Source organism: Xenopus laevis, chromosome 8L (genome assembly GCF_017654675.1).
Source record: "Xenopus laevis strain J_2021 chromosome 8L, Xenopus_laevis_v10.1, whole genome shotgun sequence".
In the NCBI taxonomy this organism is placed as follows: Eukaryota; Metazoa; Chordata; class Amphibia; order Anura; family Pipidae; genus Xenopus; species Xenopus laevis.
The window spans coordinates 125,804,218-125,823,638 of NC_054385.1; the positions used below are offsets into that span (position 1 = coordinate 125,804,218).

The following is a 19,421-nucleotide window of genomic DNA, read 5'->3' on the forward strand; positions in this document are numbered from 1 at the left end:
ACTGTAATGAAAAATTGCAAACATTTCCAAGTATAGGGATTGTTAGCAGCAAGATACTAATAATAATCATTAATGCAGGGGTCCCCAACCTTTTTTTTACCCATGAGCCACATTGAAAAGTTAAAAGAGTTGTGGAGCAACACAAATATGAAAAAAGTTCCTGGGGATGCCAAATAAAGGTTGTGATTGGCTATTGGCAGTCCCTATGTGGACTGGCAGCAAATAGGAGTCTTTGACATATAGGAGTGTTTGATTTCCTGCAACCAGATTCCATGCCAGGAATTTAAAAAATAAGCAACTGCTTTGGGGCCACTGGGAGCAACATGTTGCTTGTGAGCCACTGATTGGGAATCACTTCATTAATGAATCCATGAAGGGTGCAATACTTTTTACACTTACAATTTTATTTTCAGTCAACAGTTCTCATGTATAGTATTTTACAACTATCTACGTGTGGCTAGTCCGGTGAACTTACAGTGCTTAGGAACCAAGAATTTGTAGTTAATAAGGATGGTGGAAGGCCTGTGTTATGAGACATGAGCTTCCACATCTTTATAGCTTTGCCAATTTAGACTAGTCCACATGGGCATGTTAAAGGGGACATATACCATCATATTCAACTCAGGCTTAAGCTAACCCTTTTGTAATATAATTGAATTTAATGTTGTGTTTAAGATACCTTTTGGCTCAAGTTTCTGTGTTATCTGTGATTTTCTTATCTCGCTCCTCCCTTTCTCTTCATTTCCTGTGCTGGTATCTGTACAGTCTGGAGCAAAAAATGAAATCACCGCTAACCAAGGGAAGGAATCAACTTCCGGTTCTTGGTGCAGCCCTCCATGCCGGTCCGGTACGGCACTATAGCGAACAAAGCAGGCACTGAAAGTGGGAAGGAGGGTGGCGTCCGGAAGGTCATCAAAAGCGGTGGAGCCAGAAGTTAGGTTAAAACAAATGAACTTTAATGAAATCCTTAAAATCGACAGTACAAGCAGGCAGGGTGAGTGTAGCTTGACGCGTTTCGTGACCAATATGTCACTTCATCAGAAGCTCAAGCACCTCCCCGTGAAACAACAACTTTATAGACAACACCAATAAAGGAATGAATTAACCAATTAAAAGATCACGTTATTGCATATAAGCCATATATTATATATATATATGTTGTATTGAAAGTACATAACAATCATAGTAATAATAATGGTAATAATAATTATTAATTAATTGCAGGGAATGGTCCAGACATTAGAGTTTTATTTGGCCAATAAAATTAATATGGGTGTGAAAAATGATATACTGAACTCAAATCCAAATTAGTTCTGGAAGATTGGGTCCTGAACCATAAATTAATTAATTGTAAATTAAATTAAATTAGATCAAATCAATTTAAATCAATGCAGTTCAAACAGGCCCTCAAAATCTAATAGTAATAATCATAATGATAATAATATAATAATAATAAGTGCAAAGAGAGAGACATTAGCCGAATCTATGTTATATAATAAATGGGATCCTCAAAGAAGATAACAAAGTATACGTATTTGAAAATGTTGCAACTCCCAAAGAAATGTAGATGTCTTATCAGTTGCTGGTAACAAAATAGATACAAAAATGAAAACCTAAGCAATTAAGCTAAAAATAAGGACCAAAAACGCAACACAAGAAAAAAGCCAAGAAACAGATATGAACCACCAATGTAACATATATATAGAAGACTAGTAGCTTTTACGGCAGGATGTTCTTGAGAACGCATAAAAAAGATCAACACGAGCACAATTGAGTAAGGAACTCGAACAATAATGTTAGCCAAAAATGACAATGATAGTCATGATGGTAATTAATTAGAAAAATAAATAAATAATTTATTCTGTACAGTCTGGCAGGACGGCCGTCGGCCGTCTCTTTCTTTCACTTGCTTTTTCTCTGCAAGCAGCAGCCACTGAGAAGGACTGGGCGTGTATAGGGGGAGGCGCTGTTTATCGAGCTAATCTCGGCACCCTGTCAATCCTCCTGGGGTCCTTCTCGGGGCAGCTTGTGCTTGTTTCAATGCAGCTTCTCCTGCACACGAGCAGACAGCAACAGGAGCGAGCGAGCGAGCACACTGAATATTATCCTCAGTGCCGACTCCGCCTACTACCCTGCCTGAAAGTTTAACGTGAGTAAAGGGACGAGTTGCAGGGAGACTGGGGGGAGACTGGGAAAGTGCTGGGGCAAGTGCTGGGGCAGGACATTCCCACAGAGCAAGGATTATATGCGGGCAGCGTGCTGATGCGCTGCTCCCGTTTGCGCTGCTCCTCCATTCCGCAAATAGCAGCGCTCACAGGGTCAGGAGCCTTGCTGTGAAAGGTCAGCATTGCAAGTGGGTATGTGTGAGTGGGGATGTGTGCGTGGGGATGTGTGCAAGTGGGTATGTGTGGAAGTGTGTGAGATTGTATGTGTGAGTGGGTATGTGTGGAAGTGAGTTTGTATGTGTGAGTGGGTACGTGTGGAAGTGAGTATGTGTGAGTGGGTATGTGTGCAAGGGTGTGAGTGGGTATGTGTGAATGGGTATGTGTGAGTGGATATGTGTGCAAGTGTGTGTGTGGGGATGTGTGCAAGTGGGTATGTGTGTATGTGTGCAAGTGGGTATGTGAGTGGGTATGTGTGTTTGTGTGAGTGGGTATGTGTGCAAGTGTGTGAGATTGTATGTGTGAGTGGGTATGTGTGGAAGTGAGATTGTATGTGTGAGTGGGTATGTTTGGAAGTGAGATTGTATGTGTGAGTGGGTATGTGTGGAAGTGAGATTGTATGTGTGAGTGGGTATGTGTGGAAGTGAGATTGTATGTGTGAGTGGGTATGTGTGGAAGTGAGATTGTATGTGTGGAAGTGAGTTTGTATGTGTGAGTGGATATGTGTGGAAGTGAGTTTGTATATGTGAGTGGGTATGTGTGCAAGTGTGTGAGATTGTATGCGTGAGTGGGTATGTGTGGAAGTGAGTTTGTATGTGTGAGTGGGTATGTGGGTATGTGTGAATGGGTATGTGTGAGTGGGTATGTGTGCAAGGGTGTGAGTGGGTATGTGTGAATGGGTATGTGTGAGTGGATATGTGTGCAAGTGTGTGTGTGGGGATGTGTGCAAGTGGGTATGTGTGTATGTGTGCAAGTGGGTATGTGAGTGGGTATGTGTGTTTGTGTGAGTGGGTATGTGTGCAAGTGTGTGAGATTGTATGTGTGAGTGGGTATGTGTGGAAGTGAGATTGTATGTGTGAGTGGGTATGTTTGGAAGTGAGATTGTATGTGTGAGTGGGTATGTGTGGAAGTGAGATTGTATGTGTGAGTGGGTATGTGTGGAAGTGAGATTGTATGTGTGAGTGGGTATGTGTGGAAGTGAGATTGTATGTGTGGAAGTGAGTTTGTATGTGTGAGTGGATATGTGTGGAAGTGAGATTGTATGTGTGGAAGTGAGTTTGTATGTGTGAGTGGATATGTGTGGAAGTGAGATTGTATGTGTGGAAGTGAGTTTGTATGTGTGAGTGGGTATGTGTGGAAGTGAGATTGTATGTGTGAGTGGGTATGTGTGGAAGTGAGATTGTATGTGTGGAAGTGAGATTGTATGTGTGGAAGTGAGTTTGTATGTGTGAGTGGATATGTGTGGAAGTGAGTTTGTATATGTGAGTGGGTATGTGTGCAAGTGTGTGAGATTGTATGCGTGAGTGGGTATGTGTGGAAGTTAGTTTGTATGTGTGCAAGTGGGTATGTGTGAATGGGTATGTGTGAGTGGTTATGTGTGCAAGTGTGTGTGTGGGGATGTGTGCAAGTGGGTATGTGTGTATGTGTGCAAGTGGGTATGTGAGTGGGTATGTGTGTTTGTGTGAGTGGGTATGTGTGCAAGTGTGTGAGATTGTATGTGTGAGTGGGTACGTGTGGAAGTGAGATTGTATGTGTGAGTGGGTATGCATTATAACAATCAAACAACTGGTTATTCAGTCATCAGGTGATGACTGGTACTTTGGAGTACAAAGACATGCATACCCAATTTAGAATCGTGGTAATGTGTACTTTCCGAAAATATATGGTTTTATGGTTTTTCTACTTTTACCCTCCCCCCCCCCAAACGATGTAAATGTTGATTTTGCAGCACCTGAAATGACAGACCATATGGGGGTCTTCCTTTTGGGGCCCCTATATGCCACGTGCTTGGGTACACCTATACATATTGGGCATCAAACTGTTCAGAGGACCCCAGGCTTTCATATTTGGGGTGATTTCTCTTGATACCTTAAAGTATGTGGGTAATATGATGCTGCAGGGTAGAAATTTTGAGGTATTTTTGGAAATGTCACCAAAATCACCAAATTTAGGAATGGTTTGCGGCTTGGTACTTTGGAGTACAAAGACATGCATACCCAATTTAGATTCGTGGCAATGTGTACTTTCCGAAAAGTATCTAAAGGTAGTCATTATGCTTTGTCATACACACAGATTGAATTAATGTAGGGGCATTTTACTCTGTCCTTCTTGGGATTACATATGGAAAAGATTTATGTAACAAAATGAAATCTGTTATGGATGATAAGGTTAAGAATACATAAAACAAATGGTATAACTTTGTAAGTGAGCCAGAACCCACAAACCCAAATAGAAAAATCAGGCAGCAGCATAGGACAGCTATCTGCAGACTAGAAAAAAACACACAGGCAGGGAGATGGGAGGGGCTTTCCAAGCTACAGCAGAGTTCAGCCTGTCAGTCAGAGCTGTTACCATTTCCTGTGAGAGAACAAACAAACACTCCCACACCTCATTTCAGCCTGGCTTCTGACCTGAGAGGTTCTCAATGCAGCTCTGATGTAATGACACTTTTAGCAGGTAAAATGCATTCAAAACGTTTTTTTTTTCTGCATCATTACATTGTTTGAGGAAAGATTCATCATGTATCTGAATATGAAGGTTATGCAAAATGTCCCCTTTAAGTAGAAAGTGTGACTGTGGGGAGGAGAAAGGGAGAAGAGAGAGAGTTAAAGACACGGGGAGAGTAACAATTTGCAAGACTGTAACACTATAAATAAGTATTTATATTAATTCTAGTTACAGAAATAGAAAAGGAAATAGATTTATATATAACGTTTCATTGTAAATTATCTAAATTTGTAATGACATCCTCCTTGGTGTCACCTGCCATGTACAGGCTCCTGCTGAAAATAGTATAATTGCATGTGTTTATTCTGTTAATACATATGTTGTATAAGATTGGGCAAAGCAACTAGATTGATCTACAGACAGTTCATTTCCTAAGCTTCACAACAAGTACAGACATACCATACCCAGGCCTTATGTTGTATCTTTTGCATGTGGTTTTATTAGTTGCCAACGAACGATGGCTAATTCTAAGCAACTTTTCAACTGGCCTTCATTTTTTCTTTTGTTTAGTTTTTTGGATTATTTGCCTTTTCTCTTTTGTTTAGTTTTTTGGACTATTTGCCTTCTCTCATGTGACCTGTTTCGATTCGCCGAAAAATTCGCCTAAAGGTGGCCATACACGGATAGATCCGCTCGTTTGGCGATGTCGCCAAACGAGCGGATCTCCCTCCGATATGCCCACCTTGAGGTGGGCAATATCGGGCTGATCCGATCGTGGGCCCTAGGGCCCAACGATCGGATCCTAGCGTTTGCCAAACGGGCGGTCGGATCGCGGGACCGCATCAACGAACAGATGCGGCCGCGATCTGACGGGATTTTTAACCCCATCCGATCGAGATCTGGCCGACTTTCGGCCAGATCTCGATGGGGAAGCCCGTCGGGGGCCACCATACACGGGCCAATAAGCTGCCGACTCGGTCTGTCGGCAGCTTTTATCGGCCCGTGTATGGCCACCTTAAGTCTATGGGCGACAATTTTTTAGTTGCTCGTCAATTTGTTTCACCCATTGGAGTCTATGGGCGTAACTTTTGCAGCAAAACTTGGCAAATAATTCCACTCATCACTACAGGCTTCTACCCCTGACCCTTTCCAGGTTTCAAATGGGGGTCACTGACCCCATCTAAAAAAACAAATGCTCTGTAAGGCTCTAGTTTCATTGTTATTGCTACTTTTTATGACTCATCTTTCTATTCAGACACTCTCCTTTTCATATTCCAGTCTCTTATTCGAATTAATACATGGTTGCTAGGGGAATTTGGACACTAGCAACCACATCGCTGAAATCGCAAACTGGAGAGCTGCTGAATAAAAAGCTAAATAACTGAAAAACCACAAATAATAAAAATTTAAAAATAAATGCAAATTGTTTCAGAATGTTATTCTCTAATACTATAAACTAATTAAAAGGTGAACAACCCCTTTAAAGGAATTGTTCAGTGTAAAAATAAAAAATGGGTAAATAGATAGGCTGTGCAAAATAAAAATGTATCTAATATAGTTAGTTAGCCAAAAATGTAATGTATAAAGGCTGGAGTGATTTGATGTGTAACATAATAGCCAGAACACTACTTCCTGCTTTTCAGCTCTCTTAGTTTCCACTGATTGGTTACCAGGCAGTAACCAATCAGAGACTTGAGGGAGGGCCACGTGGGTCATATCTGTTGCTTTTGAATCTGAGCTGAATGCTGAGGATCAATTACAAACTCACTGAACAGTTATGTCCCATGTGGCCCCCCTTATAGTCACTGACTAACTCAGAGTTAGAGAGCTGAAAAGCAGGAAGTTGGATTTTGGCTGTTTTATTAGACATCTGTTCACTCCAGCCTTTATATATTACATTTTTGGCTAACTAACTATATTAGAAACATTTTTTATTTTGCACAGCCTATCTATTTACACAGTTTTTATTTTCACACTGAACTATTCCTTTAAACATCAGTCAGCTGGCCAGCCATCATAACAGCTTAGAGTTGCTGTATCTAAAGGATGATATTTACAGTATAAAACTGCTAGTGTTTAAGAAACTAAAAAGAAAATGTAAAAAATTTAAAAAAAATGTAAACTGCAGAAGAGCAATCTGAAGTAAATGTACATTACATTTTAGGATAAGGCCCCCTGTAACTAAATGAAACTCTGTATTTACTCAGACATGTGATTGCTGAGTTCATAGGAATGGAGTGACAGGCAGTACTGAGACCCACTGGGATCTTGCTCAGACGACTGCCCACATGACAAACATGTTTTCCAGCTTAATTCTGCTAGCTATACATACAGGTATTGGACTTGTTATCCAGAATGCTCTGGAGCTGCGGGTTTCCTGATAAGGGAACTTTCCGTAATTTGGACCTTCATACTTGAAAGTCACGTAAACATTAAATAAACCCAATAGGCTGGTTTTGCTTCCAATAAGGATTAATTATATCTTAGTTGGGATCAAGTACAAGTTACTGTTTTATTATTACACAGAAAAGGAAATCAATTTTAAAAATGTGGATTATTTGGATAAAATGGAGTCTATGGGAGACGGACTTTCCTTAAAGGAAACCTGTCACTTTTTTACTTATAGTAGAACTGTAAATAAAGAGTTAATAGTAATCACATAGCTTCTCTTTTTTTTAAATAAATGTAACTAATACAGAGGTTCAAAAGTGCGCACGAGACTCCACAAGCCCCGACTTTCTGAAAGTCGGTGCAAAGCCTCATGGGAAAAATATGCTGAATCAAAATCTCGTGAGATTTCACCTCAGTGTTATGGCTTGAAGCGAGGAAGAAGGGGTAAGTACAGTATCTGTGCGCCTCTTAAAGCCTCTGGGCAGCCTAGTCCCTCTAGCAGCGTTTTTTTTTACAATTTTTATTTGAAAATAGCTGCCGGAAGGTACCTGCTGTACTGGGCAGTGGGCTCCCTCCCCCATCCGATCCACTCACAGTCGCGCACAGTGAGTTGAGAGCGGGAGCAGGCAGTGGCAGGGAGAGGAGCAGGGGAGTGCTTGGTGCGACAACGGATGTGAGCAGGGGGAGGGGGGCATTGGGATGCAAGCGATGAGTGATTGCTGCTAAATCTGGCCCCGCCCCCCTAGGGCTCCGTAGTACTACCGAGAGTGTGGCTGCTCCAGGCCTGTGCCCCCTGATGGGGCCCACACCACTTCAGACTCCCAGGAGAGATAAGAAAATGCAGTAGAACAGCAGCAAAGAGAACAAAGATAAGTTTAAGTTTTGTCCCTCCCCACTTCCTCTTCTAGCTGTAACTCGTGTTGGAATTCATGCAGAACGGACTGAAGGACACTGTTTATTTATTTATGTTAAAGAAGTGATAAGGCTACGGAGCTCTGTTAGTGTCTGAATCTGTTGTTTTACTGGCTTCTGTGAAATGTGTGTCCTTGATGTGTATGTCTGTCTGTGTATGTGCGCATCAGAGTGTCTGTGTGTGTGTATATGTGCCTCAGTATGTGTGTGCCTCAGTGTGTGTGTGTGTGTATATGTGCCTCAGTGTGTGTGTGTGTGTGTGTGTGTGTGTATATGTGCCTCAGTGTGTGTGTATATGTGCCTCAGTGTGTGTGTGTGTGTGTGTATATGTGCCTCAGTGTGTGTGTGTGTGTGTGTATATGTGCCTCAGTGTGTGTGTGTGTGTATATGTGCCTCAGTGTGTGTGTGTGTATATGTGCCTCAGTGTGTGTGTGTGTGTGTGTGTGTATATGTGCCTCAGTGTGTGTGTGTGTGTGTGTGTGTGTGTATATGTGCCTCAGTGTGTGTGTGTGTGTGTGTGTATATGTGCCTCAGTGTGTGTGTGTGTATATGTGCCTCAGTGTGTGTGTGTGTGTGTGTGTGTATATGTGCCTCAATGTGTGTGTGTGTATATGTGCCTCAGTGTGTGTGTGTGTGTATATGTGCCTCAGTGTGTGTGTGTGTGTATATGTGCCTCAGTGTGTGTGTGTGTGTATGTGCCTCAGTGTGTGTGTGTATATGTGCCTCAGTGTGTGTGTGTGTATATGTGCCTCAGTGTGTGTGTGTGTATATGTGCCTCAGTGTGTGTGTGTGTATATGTGCCTCAGTGTGTGTGTGTGTGTATATGTGCCTCAGTGTGTGTGTGTGTGTGTGTGTATATGTGCCTCAGTGTGTGTGTGTGTATATGTGCCTCAGTGTGTGTGTGTGTATATGTGCCTCAGTGTGTGTGTGTGTATATGTGCCTCAGTGTGTGTGTGTGTGTGTGTATATGTGCCTCAGTGTGTGTGTGTGTATATGTGCCTCAGTGTGTGTGTGTGTGTGTATATGTGCCTCAGTGTGTGTACCTCAGGGGGAATCCAAAGAAAAGAGGGGTGCCAGCTGAGGAATAAGAAGAGGTTGTGGTATATATAAAAAGTAAAGAAATGGTGGAAGAAAGAAAATACAAAGAAGACAAATAGAGGAGCAGGAGCAAGAAAAATATGTAAAATAAAAGAAAAGCTGAACAAAAATATAAGGTTAATATTAATATAATATTATAAGGTTAATATTTTTTGCTTTATAAAATAAAATGTACTTCTAACTTTGAAATATACATTTTTCTAGGGTTTTCAAATTATTTGTATATGTACTGGATGTCCTTCTCTATTCTCTGCCCTGATGGCTCAGACTGTGGATACAACTAAAGTTGGCGATAGATGCAAAGATCCGATCGCACGAATCATCGTACGATCGGACTTTCCCCATCTCCCGACCCGCCACTAACCATTCAGATCAAAGTCTTACCAGTCAGATTAGTTAAAGAACAGATCAGCAATGTTCTGCCCCTGACAGCAATCGTACGATATCTATGTCCAACCAAAGCTAGTGACAGTCTCCCACTGAAAATCGTACGATCAGTAATACACGCAGAGATATTATCTGCAGCCGACAGAAATTTTCTAACCTGTCCCATCGACCAAACGACCGATCTCCGACGGGCGAAAAATGTCGGGACTCTCCACACACGGTCCGAAAATTGTACGAATCCTCGATTCGTACAATCAGATCTTTGCGTCTATGGCCAGCTTAAAGGACCAGTAACATCAAAAAAATTTTTTTAAAAATTAGAATTCCAACGAAAAAAAACACCAAGACAAATTAAAATTTTAAATTGCAAAGCATTTATTAAGAAATAACTTACCGAAACTCCACTTCCTGTCCTCTTCAGAAACGGCGATATGGCGACTATCCATAGTGCGGTGCTGGATTTGTCCTCCCTGGCTAGCTCCCATAGTCTACTGACAGCAGGAAGACGATGCTGGAAAGCGGCCCGACTGGATGAAGAGCTGAATGTCCAGTGTGTGACTCCTTCTACAGGGAGCCCATTATCCTCCCCTGCTCCCACAGCCTGTGCCTATCCTGTGTGCCCGGAACAGCCTCCTACTCACCCGGCCCTGTAGCAGCAAGCGATGCTTAGCGAGAGTGCCCCAGGCAAGTGGCAGGGCACACAGACATCGCTGGTTGTCTCTTCATCCCGTGGGAACTACCAAGAAGAGACCCCCTGCTCCCAAACATGGACCACCAGAGCTGGGCCAGAACTGCAGCTGTCAGCCTTAGTACTAGCAATCAAAGAATGGATCCAGCAGAATGCAGGCGGCGATACGTAAAGTCGGGTTTTGCGCAGCCGAACATAGACACCGGCCTGACACCAGCCGCACTGGTGTCAGGCTGAAGGCTGAAGAAGCGGTGTGCGGCTGGTGTCAGGCCGGTGTCTATGTTCGGCTGCGCAAAACCCGACTTTACGTATCGCCGCATCGGAATACGTTACCGACAGCCGAGCCTAGGCAGGAAGAAGTAGGCAGGAGCACTGGTCACTAAGACCCAGCAGAATGCTAAGTAGCGCTGTCGGGCAGGTGTCTATGTTCAGCTGCGCAAAACCCGACTTTACGTATCGCCGCCTGCATTCTGCTGGATCCATTCTTTGATTGCTAGTACTAAGGCTGACAGCTGCAGTTCTGGCCCAGCTCTGGTGGTCCATGTTTGGGAGCAGGGGGTCTCTCCTTGGTAGTTCCCACGGGATGAAGAGACAACCAGCGATGTCTGTGTGCCCTGCCACTTGCCTGGGGCATTCTCGCTAAGCATCGCTTGCTGCTACAGGGCCGGGTGAGTAGGAGGCTGTTCCGAGCACACAGGATAGGCACAGGCTGTGGGAGCAGGGGAGGATAATGGGCTCCCTGTAGAAGGAGTCACACACTGGACATTCAGCTCTTCATCCAGTCGGGCCGCTTTCCAGCATCGTCTTCCTGCTGTCAGTAGACTATGGGAGCTAGCCAGGGAGGACAAATCCAGCACCGCACTATGGATAGTCGCCATATCGCCGTATCTGAAGAGGACAGGAAGTGGAGTTGCGGTAAGTTATTTCTTAATAAATGCTTTGCAATTTGAAATTTTAATTTGTCTTGGTGTTTTTTTTCGTTGTATTCTAACTAATTTTTTAAAAAATGTTTTTGATGTTACTGGTCCTTTAAGACAAGGCAGCTGATTAGGAGAACTGCCTTTGCTGCTGGGGAACTAAGGGGCAAATTCACTAAGGCGCGAAGCGCCGAACGCTAGCGTTAATTCGCTAGCGTTTGGCATTTTCGCTACTGCGCAAATTCACTAACGAACGCTGGCGTAGTTTCGCTAGTGTTACTTCGCAACCTTACGCCAGGCGAATCTTCGCTAGCGACGCAACTACGCAAATTCACTAACTTGCGCAGTGTAGTGAACGCTACCTTTTAAGCTAGACTTCCTTCGCCACCTCAGACCTGGCGAAGCGCAATAGAGTAGATAGGGATTGTTTCAAAAAAAGTCAAATTTTTTTCTAAGTCCCAAAAAACGCTGGCGTGTTTTCTACATGATGGGTGATAGGCTGAAAAAGATCGAAAAATTTTTGGGGCTCCCCTTCCTCCCCCCTACATTTCCTGACTCATGGCAACTTACCTAGACAGTGGGCACATGTGTAGGGCAAAATAAAATTTATATTTGCTGATTTGAAGGTTTTCTAGGCATTTGTAATGCAGATACGTGTTCCTCCATTGAAATTTGAATTTCGCGCCTTATGCAAATTAGCCTTCGCTAGCGCAACTTCGCTTTATATAGCGAATCAACGCTAGCGCAACTTCGCAACCTTACGCTACCCCTGTGCGCAACTTCGGATTTTAGTGAATTTGCGGAGCCCTGGGAAACTAAGTGTGGCGAAGTGCGGCGAAGTTGCGCCTGGCGCAACTTCGCATCTTAGTGAATTTGCCCCTTAGGCTTTTGCAACATTGTTTAAAAAGTACCAACCGGGTGTTAAGCAAATACTATAACTTTAAAAGCACTGAACATCTTCAATAAATATAAATTACAAAGTTGCTAAGAATGATGTTTTCTTTTGTTAGGCACATTTTTATGTTGGCGTTGACCTTAAGTTAAAGGGGGCTCATGTATAAACACTTAGCATATTTGCACCTGGGCAGTAACCCATAGCAACTGTGACTGGCTTTTTACAGGCAGCTGCAGGTTGAATGATGAAATCAAACATTTAATTGGTTACTGCCCAGGTGCAGATTTGCCCAGTGTTTATAAATGAGCCCCAAGGATTGCACTTTCTTAGTAGGTTTTAGCCACACAATGTGCTAATACAGAATGTGTTTCAAACAATCCTAATAGAATATCAAGTCCTGGTGTGACATGAGTGGTGCAGAGCATGTCTATCACAGATACTCTATGACTTTAGCATGCATGAGATTTGGCAGTTTGGCTCAGCCCACACACAGAAAACAGAGGGGTCCTGTTTCAACATGGCAGCGCCTATGAAGCACTTCTTACATGTAGGATATTTTCTAATCCGTTTGGGATATAGACAAAAACAGCTGACTAAAGGGTTTAACTAAGGAGGGAAAGCTATATATTACTCATGTCTCAAGGTGACAGGTCCTCTTTAAAGTGTCATTACTTTAAAACACTTTCATTTTTTTTGGTGTTACTGTTCCTTTAGAGCAGGGACTGACGGTCAGATTCGAGGAGATTAGTCGTCCGTTGACACATCTCCCCGAACTCCCTTCCCATCGACTAGAATGAAAATCGCCTGCGGGGTGGCACTCGGAGTGATTAGTTTTCTATGAAAAGAAGCGTTCCGAGTGTCACCCTGCCCGCGATTTTCATTCTAGTCGGTGGGAGAGGAGTTCGGGGAGATTAGTCGACCCAAAGAATCTGCCCGTGTGTCTCTGCTCTTAACACATCCGTACAGTTGCTCCCTGGCCATTAGCAATGGTGATTTATGACAATGTTGTGATTGGTAAATTTCCAATATATATTCATTTTTTATTCATTGTGTCTCTGGGGTTTAAACTGATCTGAAAAGATTATTGCTACAGAAAGCAGTATTTGTCCAGTTTATATTCTCTGTACTGCTGGTTCTGACTCTTGAAACATAGTAGCACAAGCCAGATAGATAATTTGACCTAAAGGGAAATTGAGTTCTGCCAATTTGTATCAGGAACAGTAATCTATTGCATTCGCAGATAACTTTAGTACCACTGAAAATGTGTAATTAAAGTATTTCGGAGATTATTTTAGATTTTCAATTATTATTCTAAAAAAAACAGAGTTTTTGGGTTGATGATTCTTTAATACGACACTGTCTAGTGAATGTCATTCTAAACTGCAAGATGAAGCAACACGTTTCCCGTCCTATCTCTAAGGCGTCTATGAAGACGAGTAAGGCCTGCGCCACATAGCCGCTCTGCTTTTCTTTTCACGTCAGCAACCGCATTGAATCTCGCGACAGTCGTACGCTACACCACGGCCTTAGTCAGTTGCCATGGCAAAAGGGCGGTGACGAAATCTGCTTTATAGTTATTGGCGGTTGAGTCGGACTAGAAGCCCAATCAGCTCGCTTTGACTCGACATGTTGGGCGGTCTCGGCGTTGATTCGGCGACGCTTGGACACACCCACTAAAGGGCGGAAGTCATTGCAGCTGTTCTCTAGGGAGCCGCGTGGTAAGTAGGGGCTTGTGCTGGGTGAGTAGGTTTATAGTGTGTTACTTACTATACAGGGGCTGATTAAATCTCAGCACCTCAGATTATGGGCTTTTGATTTTCCATAACGAAATCGCACTGCAGGGGGCCCTGGTGGTGTTGTATAATAGAAATATGGGATATACCTGCATTACTGGGACATCAGCTGTTGTTAGACTGTAATTCTCTACATCTCGCAGACAGTAGAAAAACTCTTGCAAAGCTGTCAAGTGGGTCACATCACAGTGCAGTCACACCCCCCCCTACACACACACACACAATGGTCTGGCCTTCTGAATTTACTGTACTTTATAGTCCCTTTTATTGCCTAGCACTCAAAGGTGGACATTTACATTTGCAAGTGCAGTGAGAAAAGTGAAATTTCAAGCACAATCGCCATGTTTTTTTTAAACAATAATGCAGCTTTTTCTGGAAACCGTATGATTTTCCTGCCCTGTTAGCACAACAGTAGGAGGGTCAGTCAAAAAGCATAATTGTCATGTTTAAAGGGGAAGTAAAGTCTAAAATAGAATAAGGCTAGAAATACTGTATTTTGTATACTAAACATAAACATGAATTACTGCACCACAAGCCTAATCAAACAAATGATTTATGCTTTCAAAGTTGGCCACAGGGGGTCACCATCTTGTTACTTTGTTAAACATCTTTGCAAGACTAAGACTGTGCACATGCTCAGTGTGGTCTGGGCTGTTTAGGGATCGTCAATTATCAAGTCAAATAACATCTGCCAGAAGCCAATACAGCAAGACTGATTAATAATAAGAATAGGCAGACTGCACTGGGTCCTGTGTTGTCATGTAATCTAATGTGGATTTTATAGTTTTTGTATTGTTTAATACAAACTTTCTCCAACTCTGCAGAACCAGCAGCTGCAGCAAAATAATCCTCCAAATAGAATCCCAGTTTATCTGTTTAAATCCGGCGTCATGATCTTTGTTGCTGCAACTGGAGTTGGAAACAGTAAAGAGGTTGTAAAGACAAAAAGAAAATCCAATACAAATCTCTACACAGTCGCCGACTGTTCTACAGGGAAACAAAACAAAGCTGCTTGAGTTCTGCATGGCTGGGAAGTAAGGAGGGGGCTCCCCCTGCTGTTCATAAGTATGATTGTTTCCCTGCAGAGCAGTTAGGGACCGTCTGACAATTCCTATTCACAGCAGTAAATGAAGTGAGAATGTCACTGCAAACAGTCAGGTTTCTTATAAAAACGGTGCACATTTTTTAATTAAAGTATATTGGAGATATCTTAATTTTTCATTAAATAAAGTAATAATGGGATTTTATTTTTTTGCCTTTAGATATGCATTATTAATTCCACCCCCCAGGAATGAGTAGGTTAGTGATGTGCGGAGAAAACTCCACCTATACCGACCCTAACCTATGAAACCTTAACCCACGGGTTTATAAATATAATAAATATAAATGCACCGGGTTAGGATCGGGTGCAGGTGAAGATGGGCAGGTTAGGGTCGGTGTGGGTTGACTTTGTTAACCTGCACATCACTAATTGGTGCCTCTTGATCTGTAACGTCACCAGCATGCTTCTGTATCACTGTCTCTTCCATGTGTTTAGCAGGGAATGATCAGAGCCCAGTCAGCAAGGCGGCTGGTGACACTGGACTGTAGATCTTTAGCCGCTCTCATGTCAGAAGGGTCGCTTAAAAGAAAAGAGCCTAATGGCGAGCCTGAGGAGGGTACAAGAAAGAGGAGACATAAGAAGCATAAAGGCGCAGGAGACGGGAACCGATTTGTGCCGCCTCCGGTGAAGCGGAAAGTAGGGGTGAGCTTTGGGGATGAACACTTCCGAGAGACAGAATCCTACCTGGAGAATGGGCTGCGCAAGGTCCGTCCTTATTACTTCGACTTCGAGACCTACTGCAAAGGCCGCTGGGTGGGGAAGAGCCTGCTGGAGGTGTTTGCCAAGGAGTTCCGTGCAGAGCCACTGGAGTATTATGAGCAGGCCGCCCAGGCTGGCAGGCTCCGGCTCAACGAGGTGCTCGTCCGAGATCTGAATGTTGTGCTTAAGGTGAGGTGATGGGGCTGCCTAGGATTCTACCCTGTTTGGTTCTGCTGGTACATTTGTATGTAATCTTTTGGTATGGACCATTTACCTTGAGCTATATTTTTGCACAACTTAGTTTATTGTTCTGTATTTATCATTTTCTTTTGTCCTTTGTTTGTTCTTTGTACCTTTTTGTTATGTATCACTCACACCGCCCTTTGGTTGGGCACATCACTGATCACTCATTCTTTTTGTATCCCACTCTCTGCACATCATATAAAATTGTCCAACTGTGATTATTTGCATTACAGAACAACGATTTCCTCAGGAACACTGTGCATCGCCATGAGCCTCCTGTTACGGCTCAGCCGCTGCGTATCCTAGCAGAAAACGACGAGATGGTAGTAGTAGACAAACCTCCCTCCCTTCCTGTCCACCCATGCGGCCGCTTCAGACACAACACAGTAATATTCATCTTGGGCAAAGAGTACAATCTGAAGGAGCTGCACACTATTCATAGACTGGACCGCATGACTTCTGGTGTGCTCATGTTTGCCAAGACCTTAGATGTGTCTAAAAAGATCGATGAGCAAGTGCGGCAGCGACAGGTAACAAGGCAGAGTAATGCGTAACAAGAAATTAAGGGGGAAAATAGTAAAGGGCCTTAAAGAGTAACTATCGCAAAAATTAAAATTTCATATAAGCTTCATCATACTGATATAAGAAACTTTTTAAATGATTCTGTACAGTTTCTGAAATAATCAAGTTTATCTTCACTCTCCCCCTCTGAGCATCTGTTTCTCTTCATTCTGTCTTCCTACAGGAGTTGGGTGTCATTGACTTTTTTTACATTGACAGTTCGATCCAATATATCTTTTAGGGGGGCTCCCTTTCCTAGTAGAGCGCTAACTCATATAACCAACTCCAGCATAGATATGAAACAAAATAACTGACTTTGGCACACACTCTGCATGTAGGGAAACAAGATTTCTGGTAATTTAAAAAGAGTGAGCTCTAATACATCTAGTCCCACCCCCACCCCTTAAAGGCTGTATTCGATTTAAATGGCATTCAAAATCACGAAGAGAGAATAAGGAGAAGCAAATGCTGAGAGGAGAAGAGTAACTTGATTATTTCAGAAACGGTTCAGAATTTCTAATTGATTATATTTAGAAATTGTATTATTTTAGTATGATGTAGCATATATTACATTTTCATTTTGTGGGATAATTCTCCTTTAAAGCCGACCTGTCACCTACACATTAAAAGCTGCATAATGAAAGTGCAAATTAAACATGGAACACATTATTTTTTTCATTAAAAAATCCATCCATGCTATAAAGGTGTTTAAATATCTGAGCTGTCAATCAAATATTATCTGTCCAGCCTCTATGCCTGAGGCATAGAGGTAGGGCATTCAATTACTTTCCATTCAGCAATTCCTACATGTCGCTGCTTTCCTCACATTTCCATACTCAGGCTCTATAATTGTGCAGTGCACTGTGTATGGGCTTTAGGTCCCCCATTCTGGTGCATACACAAGATTTTGGGGTGATACACAGTTTGTCTTAATAACCATGTCCACAAAATGGCTCCTGCCTGCTTGCTGTGATTGTGTAATTCTAAGACTGAAGGATTTAAATAATAATTGTACTGTAAGTAAAGTTTATTTTGCACATCTAACATGATAGAAAAGAATTTGGAATAATTTCTTAGGGTGACAGGTGCCCTTTAAGTTTGCTACTTTACATAAAGCAACCAATTAGTGGGTAGCTTAAATTGGTAGCCATTTCAAGGAAAACATCTGATTGGTTGCTATGGGCTACTAGATTCTTTCAAATGTAAGACCTTTTACTACATTACCCTGTTAGCTGTGAACATTGCACACAGCAGCAAAACCTGTCGCTGACTTGAGTATTGCCCGCTATGAAGCTGCTCTTTATAAAAATATTTTGGGCTAAGGGTATAGAAAAGCAAAGCAAGAGAAGATTAAAGGTGAAAGAGGCAAATAAAAGAGAAAAACTTGAAAGCTAGAGAGTGTAATAAAGGAAAGGCAACCATGAGGCACAATCTCAAGGCTTCTAAAAATCAAACATTAAAACTCAATCAAACATTAAAACTCATTTCATACCGTGAAGGCAGGTTACAGTTTAAAATCTCTTTCCTGTGTTAAAGGAAAACTATACCCCCACTATGAATACTTCATAAAAGAATCTTACCAAAACTGTAATATATATTAAAGTAAATATTGCCCTTTTATATCTCTTGCCTTGAACCACCATTTCATGATGATTTATCTATGTGCTGCCTCAGAGATCACCTGACCAGAAATACTGCAGCTCTAACTGTAACTGGAAGAAGTGAGGAAGCAAAAGACAGAACTCTGTTACCTAATGGCACATACTACTAAAAAAGTATATTATGAAAATGGTTAACTTACATGAAGCATGGTTTTTATGCATGAGCTGTTTTATTCAATATATTTTTAAAGAGACCTTCATTATTGGGGGGGAGGGCTATATTTTTCCTTTAAGTTTTCCTGTGCTGTAGACCCGACAGTACACTCATCTCCTTGTGTCCTGTTTACAGCTAGAGAAGGAGTACGTGTGCCGCGTATGTGGTGAATTTCCAGAAGAAGAGGTGACCTGTGAGGAGCCCATATTTGTTGTTTCCTATAAGATTGGGGTGTGCCGTGTGGATCCCAAAGGGAAACCTTGCAAGACTGTCTTTCAAAGGCTAAGCTACAATGGCAAGACTAGTGTGGTGAAGTGCTTCCCTTACACTGGCCGCACTCACCAGATCCGAGTCCATTTGCAGTATCTTGGACATCCCATTGTCAATGATCCAATATACAACACGGAAGCCTGGGGACCTAACAGAGGAAAAGGGGGTGAAGTCAACAGAACAGATGATGAACTTCTCTGGGCCCTGGTAGAGGTGCATAAATCCAAACAGAGTCTGGATATCCTTGATATTTCAGAAGAGGATCTTCAGCCCATTGTGGGAAATGTTGGCTTAAAGTCCTCCACAGAACCTGTACAGAAAGAGCCTAGAGTACCAGCAGATCCCCAATTAAAAGATGAGCCACAGCAACTCACATTGACTGAAAATGTCAGTTTTGAGAAGACGGATGGCAGCGCTGCATGCAGGAGTACAGAGGAGCCAAGGCAAGACTCCAGGGATTCTCTGTGTGGAGAGTGTAAGATTGTAAGGGCAGATCCTTCACCCACAGACCTGGTTATGTACCTTCATGCCTTGCGTTATAAAGGAGCAGAATTTGATTTTTCATCGGAGATGCCAGACTGGGCACAAGATGATTGGCAGGAGGACTGAAAGCACTACATGGACTAGGCTGATGTTTGTGCCAGATGGATGCTTTTATTGTCTTTTGATTTTCTTTTTAATATAGTTGCTGGAAGTGACCTTTAACATCCTCTTTTTATTTAAGTTCTTCATGTCGCTACATTAAATGAAGTTTGAATTGTTAAAATGCAAAAAGGAAACCATGAAACGAAATCTGATTGAATAAAGGGCTAGTGACCTAA

At 42.4% G+C, this 19,421-nt stretch overlaps 1 protein-coding gene across 9 annotated transcripts; it reads left to right on the plus strand.

The window, feature by feature from the left end:
* Positions 1-1,948: 1,948 nt before the first annotated feature.
* On the plus strand, positions 1,949-19,421 carry rpusd2.L (RNA pseudouridylate synthase domain containing 2 L homeolog). 9 transcript variants are annotated; one of them, XM_018231459.2, is made up of 4 exons: positions 1,949-2,149; positions 15,448-15,900; positions 16,188-16,484; positions 18,466-19,421. In XM_018231459.2, exons 2-4 carry the CDS (start codon positions 15,454-15,456, stop codon positions 19,207-19,209), a joined length of 1,488 nt encoding a protein of 495 aa, XP_018086948.1. In that variant the 5' UTR covers positions 1,949-2,149; positions 15,448-15,453; the 3' UTR covers positions 19,210-19,421. The 9 variants fall into 9 exon arrangements, with proteins under 9 accessions (XP_018086948.1, XP_018086949.1, XP_041429491.1 ...); XM_018231460.2 differs by having other exon boundaries at positions 2,010-2,149; positions 15,451-15,900; XM_041573557.1 differs by lacking the exon at positions 1,949-2,149 and adding an exon at positions 2,324-2,340.

Excerpts from the sequence above, each read along its gene's own strand:
- rpusd2.L (XM_018231459.2), top strand. The coding sequence starts at position 15,454 with ATGATCAGAGCCCAGTCAGCAAGGCGGCTGGTGACACTGGACTGTAGA. Across the intron at positions 15,901-16,187 it reads ATCTGAATGTTGTGCTTAAG|AACAACGATTTCCTCAGGAA; the intron begins GTGAGGTGATGG and ends TTTGCATTACAG. Across the intron at positions 16,485-18,465 it reads AGCAAGTGCGGCAGCGACAG|CTAGAGAAGGAGTACGTGTG; the intron begins GTAACAAGGCAG and ends TCCTGTTTACAG.